General features: G+C 29.5%; 1 protein-coding gene across 1 annotated transcript; it reads right to left on the bottom strand.

Moving 5' to 3' along the window:
* Window positions 1-8,264: 8,264 nt before the first annotated feature.
* On the bottom strand, window positions 8,265-9,830 carry LOC115697810 (CASP-like protein 1B2). The gene is made up of 3 exons (XM_030624942.2): window positions 9,515-9,830; window positions 9,219-9,342; window positions 8,265-8,796 (listed from the first exon to the last, which is right to left on the bottom strand). The coding sequence occupies exons 1-3, from the start codon at window positions 9,754-9,756 to the stop codon at window positions 8,542-8,544; spliced, it is 621 nt and encodes a 206-aa protein (XP_030480802.1). The 5' UTR covers window positions 9,757-9,830; the 3' UTR covers window positions 8,265-8,541.
* Between the last annotated feature and the right edge of the window lie 730 nt (window positions 9,831-10,560).

The raw sequence follows: 10,560 nt of genomic DNA, 5'->3' as shown, positions 1-10,560 counted from the left end.
CCAAGCACGCTTAATTGTGGAGTTCTTTCGAGATGGGCTACCAAAAAACAAGATGCACCTTGTTGATATAGGTAGTACCAATCAATCCATTAAAGCCCTCTTCAACTGTGTAGTCCCATACCTACACAGTCTCAGAATCATCCCACTTGACCTTCCCCAAGCGATGTGGGATTGCACAGCTTACCTGATGTTTCCCCTTACGGATCACGGGACTACTGACTGTCACAAGCCTCATTTGTTCTTTGGACAGCTTCAGGTCCAAGATACCTGCAATCACCGGCTTCATCCTAGTGAATGGGTGAACGACACTTCCTTCGATAAAGCATCTGATAAGGAGCCATACGAATGGTACTCTGATAACTATTATTATAAGAAAACTCAATCAGAGGTAGGTACTTCTTCCAAGAACCTTCAAAATCCATTACACATGCCCACAACATATCCTTAAGTATCTGGATAGTCCTTTCAAATTGACCATCGGTTTGAGGATGAAAAGTTGTACTAAATTTTAGTTTAGTACCCATTGCTTGTTGTAAGCTTTCCTAGAATTTGGATGTGAATTTTGGATTTTGATCTGAAACTATCGACTTTGGGGCACCATGAAACCGAACTATCTCCTTGATATACAAATCAGCGTATTGATCCACTGTATACGTTGTTCGCACTGGTAAAAAAGTGTGCAGACTTCGTATATCAACCCACTATCACCCAAATAGGGTCATAATACCCTACCGTTCTGGGCAATCCCACCACAAAATCCATGGTGATGTCTTCCCATTTCCACTCGAGAATCTTTAGAGGCTGAAGCAAACCTGCCGGTCTCTGATGTTCTGTTTTGATTTGCTGACAGGTTAAGCATCTTGACACATATTCAACAATATCCCTCTTCATACCCGGCCACCAATATAAAGCTTTCACATCATGATACATCTTGGTTGTTCCCGGGTGTAAGGAGTACGGTGTAGTATGAGATTCATCAAGAATCTCCTGTCTGATATCTTTATCAGTTGGTACACAAATTCTGTTTTTGTATCGTAATAACCCATCAGATGAAAATGAAAAGTCTTTTGCTGACCCGAACTCTAACTTCTCCTTATGCCCCTGTAACTCAGGATCACTTTGTTGAGCCACCCTAATTCTTTCCAACAAATCAGACTACAAGGTAATATTGGCAAGTTTCCCAATCACAAATTCAATTCCCGCTCTAGTCATATCCTCAGCCAATTCTGTTAAAATCTTCTTTAGTTCATAGACTTGCCCTAGTCCTTTTCGACTTAAAGCATCTGCTACCTCATTTACTTTACCAGGATGGTAGAGAATCTCGCACTCATAATCTTTGACCAGTTCTAACCATCGTCGTTGCCTCATACTTAGTTTCAAAAATATTACGAAGGTAACCCTGCTATTATGGAGGTGGCTATCAATGCTAAGCGTGAGTATGTAACAAGAGAGCATTAGAAAGAGATTATTGATATGATTTTGAGCCCAAAATTTATAGAGTGTTCCAATCAAAATAAGAAAAACAGTTTTCAAATGAAGTACACCTCAACTCAAGGCACAAAATCAATGGCAGCTCAGCGTCATGAATTTGTAAGTGAATTATTAATTCTTTTAATAAAATTATAACTTTTAAAAAATCTAACACTAATAACAATACAAAAGGAGCCAGATAAATATGTCTTCCAAACATGGAAAGATAGCCATACTAGAAAAAAGGACAAAGCTTGGGTCAATGATGCTGCTAAAGAAAAATGGGTGAGTTACCCTAATGTTTTATCCTTTCATTAAAATTATCACATTGTTGAATTTTAATTGTTTTTTGGTTAGGACGAATTGACCCATGAAATGGAGGAAGAGATGGCTAGAAGCAGACTTCAAAGCCAATTAGGCAGTGGTTTTGGATCCTCGAAGCTGTCGTCTGACATCCAGCATAAGGTTATGGGCAAGGATTTTGGAGAGAGGAGTGACTATATTCGAGGAGTTGGTTACAACTTAGGAAAAAAGGGGAAAAACCAACATTTGACTCTTCAAGTCAAAGTCAAACTCAATCTCAAGCATGGTTTACTCTTTTCCAAGATGTTGGTATTATGGCTGAGATGTTTAAGAGATTGCGTGAACACGTTCCACCAGGACACGACACTTCTAATTTTTATGACCCGCGATTTGAGAGTTTCCTCCAACAATATTTACCAACACAACCTCAAGGTAGTGCAACTTGTCCAAGGCCACAACAACAATCGTTTCAGCAGACTCAACAGTTCTCTCCTAACATGCTAGGAAGTTCCTCCCAATCTCCTCTTATTTCGAACATGTTTGGACGCTCCTCCCAGTCTCCTCAATTTTATTACTCTAATTTCTTTGGAGGATCACAGTCACAAAAGCTGATGTTTGTTCAATTTGGGAGTTCATATCTCAGCAGCCGATGATGTTTGGGGGTTCAATGCAGCAACCTTCTCCGGGTAAATTTTTTAGTACACAAAATCCATATATTTTCCTGGTCAGTTTTAGCAACAATCACCGAATTTTTCGCACCAACAACAATTTTTAAATTTTTCACAACAACAACAATCTCTGAATTTACCACAGTAATCACAAACTCGACGATTTGTTGAGATTTTATCTTCCCAGCATCCATATTACCCTTCACCGCCAATATCGCAAGCTCAGGAAAATGCACAAACAATCCATTTAAATTAGGGCTGAGCATTAAATCCAGAAAATTAAAAAAACTATTCAAACCGACCTTTCGAATACCGTTGGAACCGAAATTGACGGAACTGAAAACCAAAAAAACCGCTAACGGTTAAACTAACCGAAAAAACCGAAATCGGCCTTTATACATATATATCAATTTATTAAGTTTTTTTTTTATTTATATATTATTGTTACTAATAATGGGTGACTACTCAATGGTTACATTTTTATTGTAACCATAATGGTGCCATTTTTGTTGACCTGTAATAGCAGGTTACCAATATGTAAAAATTCTTTTTTTTTTTAGAATTAAATTAACTATAATTAACTATTTTTTAAAATAATTAATTTTTAATTTGAATATTTAATAAGACTCTTTTTAGCAATTAATATTAATAATTTTATTTTTATATTTAAGTCTCAAATATTTTTTTTAACAGTTAAACCATTTAAATAATATTTACAATAAAACTCTATTATTTTATAAAATTCAAACTTTCACCCCTTCTAAAATATATTTTTGAATAATTAATCACAAAGTTTGAGAACAGTGTGAAATACTAGAATATGAGAATTCATGATTTATACATCATATCTAAACTCCCATTTCATCTCTATATCTTCAAGTTACATGTTTTAGGCAGAACTTGAAAATAAACTAACAGCTTCATACATGTATATTTTTATCAGTATTACATATCCGAGATCAATAACCAGTAAATGATGTTCTAACTTTGTTGACGATACATAGTCAAAATTAATAATGAATAATAATCAATAACATCGGTTGCTAAGTTTATCAAGAACACATGTTCAAGATCTATAACCAATAACAATTAATAACTTTTAAATTTTTAATAATACATATTCAAGATCAATAACCAATAACAATTATTAACTTTCAAACTTTTTCAATAACACATATTCAAGATCAATAACCAATAACAGTTAGCAACTTCAAACCTTTCAATAATATATATTCAAGATCAATAACCAATAACAATCAATAATTTTTAAACTTTTGCAATTTTTTCTTTTTTTGTGATTTCACTCTGATCAATTGATACATATATAGTATATTAATTTAGAACTGCAAAGAAGGAAGGATAAAGTGACTTCCTCTCTGAGATAGAAGAATTACATGACAGAGGGTAGAATGAAGTACAACATGGTCGAGTGCGGCAAAAAAAATTATTTTTAATTTTATATAATTGCTATTAGATTTTAATTTTTTTTAGAAAAAAAAAAATTAAATCACTTGAACCAATCTTGGACTTGCACACTTATTTGGCACTTAAAGTATTGATCATAAGATTGAGTGTAGAATTACATTTAATTAGATGTTATACTTATTATTTTTTTATTAATTAAGGTTATGGGTGTAATATTTTAAATTATAAGGGTTTTATTATAAATATTTTAATAATTTAAATCCAAAAAGTTAATTTCTAAAAGATTCTTATTTAGTAACAAATTGTAAAAAATTAATTAATAATTATTAGTAATTTAATTTTAAATATAATTAATTTTAGGGACTTTTTCATTTTTACACTTCAAAACAATTCTTTTTGCATTTTGACGAAATTCTACATAGAAATCCTATTGCAAGTAGCGTTGCAACCTAAATCGTAACAAAAAATCATATAGAAACCCTTATTGCAACTAGCACTGCAACCACTTTAAAAACTCAAACCGTAAATTTGAAAAAAAAAAAAGTTAAAAAAACAATATATGGGGTAATTCCCCTTAATTTTAATTAAGATTTTATAAGGAAATTAATTTTTCAGGTTACTATCAGGTTACAAGTTATTTATTTATTTTAATTTTTAAATTAATCACAACCATCCAATAATGATCTAATGACTAAAAATAAATGTAACCATGATGATTACATATTTGATGTAACCATTGAAACCTTTTCCTACTAATAATATATAATAATAATATATTATTATTTTATTAATATTAAAGTTAAAACAATAAGATAATTAGTTTTTGAACAATTAATTTGTATGTTTGTAGTTGTAAAATGTAAAATAATGTGTTTATAGAATAAAATGAATCATATTTTTTTTGAAAAAAAAGTTCGGCTTGGGCAGTTTAAACCGACCAAACCGTGGTTCAAAACGGTCAGTTTTAAGATAGGTCTTGGATTGGTCGGTTAGTTTTCGGATTACACCAATTCAAACCGAAAACTGAATTCTGGATTTTTATATATAGAAAAAAACCGACCAAACCGACTAATTTAAACTTGAACACTAGCGGTTCAAAATTTTTAGATAATGTGTTTGATGAAGACAGTAATAATTAGTTTAAGTTAATTTTAATTATGTGTGGACAATAATTATTAGTTTAATTTTTAATTATGTGTAGATGATAATTATTTATTTGGTATGTTGGACAATTATTAATTAATTAGATGTGTAATAATTAGTTTATTGTTAAATTATTTTTAATTTAATATAAAATTATTACTGTTATTAATTTTAAATATTTTTATATATATTATTAATATTATTATAAATTATATATTTCATAAACATTATATTTTAAATTTAATATTTATTTATTTTTATTTAAAACACAATACCGGGGGTACCCACCACTATTAATGTGTCAGATCATAAATCTGACGCATTAAATACCGGCAGGTCCCGCCGCTATAGGTCCGCTGGTATTAATAAATACTAGCGATGGATGTGTCAGCCCGATGCTATTAACTATTAATACTGGCCAGGTATTACTGGCGGGTCAATACCGACGGGATCCTATCAGTAATCACTTATACTGAATGAAAACGCTCCTATTACCAACGGATCCTTTCGCCTCTAATTGTTGTAATAGAAAATAACATCCAAACAACATCAAAATAACAACAAAAAATAACATACATATGACAAAAAATCAACAATAAATTAACAAGAGTACATCATAAAAAAATCATATTTTCTGTAAATAAAATCAAAAAAATCGTAAAAATATTTAAAATTATGTGCAACCGTATTTTTTTAATTTTTTTTTATTATTTTTGTGTATTTGTGAAATAATCCCATTAAATAATGAGTGAGATTATATTTGTTAAATTAGGGCTGAGCATAAAATCTAGAAAATTAAAAAAACTGTTCAAACCGACCTTCCGAACACCGTCAGAACCGAAATTGACGGAACTGAAAACCAAAAAAACCGCTAACGGTTAAACTAACCGAAAATACTGAAATCGGCCTTTATACATATATATCAATTTATTAAGTTTTTTTTATTTATATATTGTTGTTACTAATAATGGGTGACTACTCAATGGTTACATTTTTATTGTAACCATAATGGTGACATTTTTGTTGACCTGTAATAGCAGGTTACCAACATGTATTTTTTTTTTTTAAGAATTAAATTAACTATAATTAACTATTTTTTAAAATAATTAATTTTTAATTTGAATATTTAATAAGACTCTTTTTAGCAATTAATATTAATAATTTTATTTTTATATTTAAGTCTCAAATATTTTTTTTAACAGTTAAACCATTTAATTATAATATTTACAATAAAACTCTATTATTTTATAAAATTCAAACTTTCACCCCTTCTAAAATATATTTTTGAATATTTAATCACAAAGTTCGAGAACAATGTGAAATACTAGAATATGAGAATTCATGATTTATACATCATATCTTAACTCCCATTTCATCTCTATATCTTCAAGTGACATGTTTTAGGCAGAACTTGAAAATAAACTAACAGCTTCATACATGTATATTTTTATCAGTAACACATATTCGAGATCAATAACCAGTAAATGATGTTCTAACTTTGTTGACGATACATAGTCAAAATTAATAATTAATAATAATCAATAACATCGGTTGCTAAGTTTATCAAGAACACATGTTCAAGATCTATAACCAATAACAATTAATAACTTTTAAATTTTTAATAATACATATTCAAGATCAATAACCAATAACAATTATTAACTTTCAAACTTTTTCAATAACACATATTCAAGATCAATAACAAATAACAGTTAGCAACTTCAAACCTTTCAATAATATATATTCAAGATCAATAACCAATAACAATCAATAATTTTTAAACTTTTGCAATTTTTTCTTTTTTTGTGATTTCACTTTGATCAATTGATACATATATAGTATATTAATTTAGAACTGCAAAGAAGGAAGGATAAAGTGACTTCCTCTCTGAGATAGAAGAATTACATGACAGAGGGTGGAATGAAGTACAACATGGTCGAGTGCGGAAAAAAAAATTATCTTTAATTTTATATAATTGCTATTAGATTTTAATTTTTTTTAGAAAAAAAATTAAATCACTTGAACTAATCTTGGACTTGCACACTTATTTGGCACTTAAAGTATTGATCATAAGATTGAGTGTAGAATTACATTTAATTAGATGTTATACTTATTATTTTTTATTAATTAAGGTTATGGGTTGAATATTTTAAATTATAAGGGTTTTATTATAAATATTTTAATAATTTAAATCCAAAAAGTTAATTTCTAAAAGATTCTTATTTAGTAACAAATTGTAAAAAATTAATTAATAATTATAAGTAATTTAATTTTAAATATAATTAATTTTAGGAACTTTTTCATTTTTACACTTCAAAACAATTTTTTTTGCATTTTGACGAAATTTTACATAGAAATCCTATTGCAAGTAGCGCTGCAACCTAAATCGTAACAAAAAATCATATAGAAACCCTTATTGCAACTAGCGCTGCAACCACTTTAGAAACTCAAACCGTAAATTTAAAAAAAAAAAAGTTAAAAAAACAATATATGGGATAATTCTCCTTAATTTTAATTAAGATTTTATAAGGAAATTAATTTTTCAAGTTACTATCAGGTTACAAGTTATTTATTTATTTTAATTTCATATTTGATGTAACCATATTTGATGATTACATATTTTAAATATTATTGATATTATTATAAATTATATATTTCATAAACATTATATTTTAAATTTAATATTTATTTATTTTTATTTAAAACACAATACTGGGGTACTCACCACTATTAATGTGTCAGATAATAAATCTGACGCATTAAATACCGGCAGGTCCCGCCGCTATAGGTCCGCTGGTATTAATAAATACTAGCAATGGATGTGTCAGTCTGATGCTATTAACTATTAATACTGGCCAGGTATTACTGGCGGGTCAATACCGACGGGACCCTATCAATAATCACTTATACTGAATGAAAACGCTCCTATTACCAACGGATCCTTTCGCCTCTAATTGTTGCAATAGAAAATAACATCTAAACAACATCAAAATAACAACAAAAAATAACATACATATAACAAAAAATCAACAATAAATTAACAAGAGTACAACATAAAAAGATCATATTTTCTGTAAATAAAATCAAAAAAATCGTAAAAATATTTAAAATTATGTGCAACCGTATTTTTTAATTTTTTTTTTTATTATTTTTGTGTATTTGTGAAATAATCCCATTAAATAATCGAGTGAGATTATATTTGTTAAATTTTCGGAGATGTTCTCTTTATTTCTTATTTGAAAACTAATAGAATTCTCTTGTACACACCTTCTTTAGCATTTTATTTATTCAAAAAGAAAAACAAGTACATATACAAATTTCACTTCGATACATTTGAAGACAACAAAAGACACAAGTTAGGCACACCACACATGGAGGAGAAAGAGGAGAAAGAAAAAAAAAATAAAGAAAATGATATTTTATAGGAAAAAAAAAGGAATATAAAAAGAGAAACAAAAATGGCATAATATCATCTCTAAATGAGAACAATTAAATATTAATGAAATATATATTTTGTAGTATTGATACAAAATCAAGGAATTACTGATGAAGTATGTGTAGTTGTAAGTTTGGGTTTGGCATGTAGTTTGAGGATGGACAAGACCGTAATAACTAGCAACAAAATAAGGCCAATGAAGGAAGCAATGAGGGCACCTTCTCCACGCTCACAATATGTCCCAAATTTGTCACAAATTTTGTTCCACCTTGCATGAGAATTTCCGTTTTTACCTAACTCTGCCATGAAGGTAGCTGCACCGTCTCCCGCGGCTGCTAATGCCACTATCAACTGTACCCATAATCATATGCCATGAATTATTAAATAATGAATTACACATTTTATTAAGGAAAATTAAGATTTTTTTCCTCACGAACTTTTACATTCTATTGAGATTGTTAGATTTAAGGATTTTTGTCTAATTTCATTCAATTACGGTTTCGGTAATTGTTTATGTGCTAAACCATGCTCTCCAGACTTTTATATCTACCAAATCATGTCCCTCGAACTTTGATATGTACTAACTTTTATCCATGTTAGAATTTTTTTACTAAAATTGGATAAAAGTCCTTAAATTCAACAATCTCAATACTTCAAGAGACATTTTTAACGACCTTAAAAGTTCAGATGGCATGATTTGATAGATGTCAAAATTCAGGGAGAAAATCTTAATTAGCCTTTTATTAATAATAGGAGTAGAAAAAAGGAAGTACCATATCGAAAATTGGAATAATGACAAGGCAGAGACCCTTGTCGCTGAGTTTGTGCTTGAAAATGTCAAGAGCTATCATCAACAAGTTATGCAGACTAGCTAATCCGTTGGCTACCACAAAGAACCTGTTAACATGCACCATCAAAGTAAATCATAATTATTGCAATCCCCTTCTTAATTTTCATTAAAATATAGTAAAATTAGTTTAGTATATATATTATAGATATAATAAAAACAAAGAAATTAATTAGCTATAATTAAAAAAACAAAGTAAATTGTTTAGCTAAGCTCTCTTACACAAATGCTGGGTCGTATTGGAACTTGGCAGTAAGAGTGGCTGTAACTGGGCTGGTCCCAATGGTGGCAACAACCAAAGTCTTTTTTTCTTTGTTAAGTGCCATCACAATGGTTGCGGAAGCCGTGGCCAAGAAGCAAGCTAACCTAAGCATGAAAAGGGTCCAATCCTTCATCATCGCCGCCGCCACTGCTGCCACCGGACTCGACTCATCCTTTGCTTTGTCTCCATTTTCTAGAGCCATTGCCTTGTTTGGGTGTGTGACAATATTTTTTTTTCCTTTTGAAATGGAATTCGATGAGATACTGTGTATAGAGCATTTAGAACTTATTATATAACAATTTTATTTGGTAAGCCAAATAAGCTAAGTGGAATTTATGTGTTAGTTTTTTGGTTTTTCTTTAGGTGGTCCAACTATCAACTGAAACTTGGCGTTTTGGTTGGTGTAGCTAATTAGCTAGGAAAAGTTATTATAACTACTGTATGTCTTTGTGGTAATTAAATAAAATAATCGTTTGTAGAAATAATCTCTAGTGATGAAGTTTTAAATTATTATAAAAGCCAAATATTTGGTGGGTGGGTACTCCTACATATATTTATATACATGGTGTATTATATCCTTATAACAAATTGAGAGATTATTTTAATTCTCAATATCAACCATTTGAGTAACATTAATGAACTTGTACACTGCTATTTTTCAAAATTACACTTCATTATTCATCATAGCAATCTCTACGTGATGTCAATTTTCCAACTACTAATTAATTTATGTTGGGCATATATTATCTACACTTGATGAGCTCATATCACAAAAAAAAAATTACAGCAATTTCAGCATAATGAACGTTACAACGTAGACATTATCACAAACACATTCATTTGAGATATCAACGTAACAATTAAGCACAAGCCAAAACAAACATAACAAAACAAATTATTAATTGTCAGAGGATAGTGACATAGTGTTTGTTTTGTTACAAATTAAGTGTTTTGAGAGTTCAAGAAACTACACAAACCAAACGTTTCTAGTTTCTACTTACTTTTC

The sequence above is a fragment of the Cannabis sativa genome, chromosome 7, assembly GCF_029168945.1.
Source record: "Cannabis sativa cultivar Pink pepper isolate KNU-18-1 chromosome 7, ASM2916894v1, whole genome shotgun sequence".
Lineage (NCBI taxonomy): Eukaryota > Viridiplantae > Streptophyta > Magnoliopsida > Rosales > Cannabaceae > Cannabis > Cannabis sativa.
The sequence above is the reverse complement of the archived record's forward strand: the minus strand, read 5'-3'. Positions and strand labels throughout refer to the sequence as shown.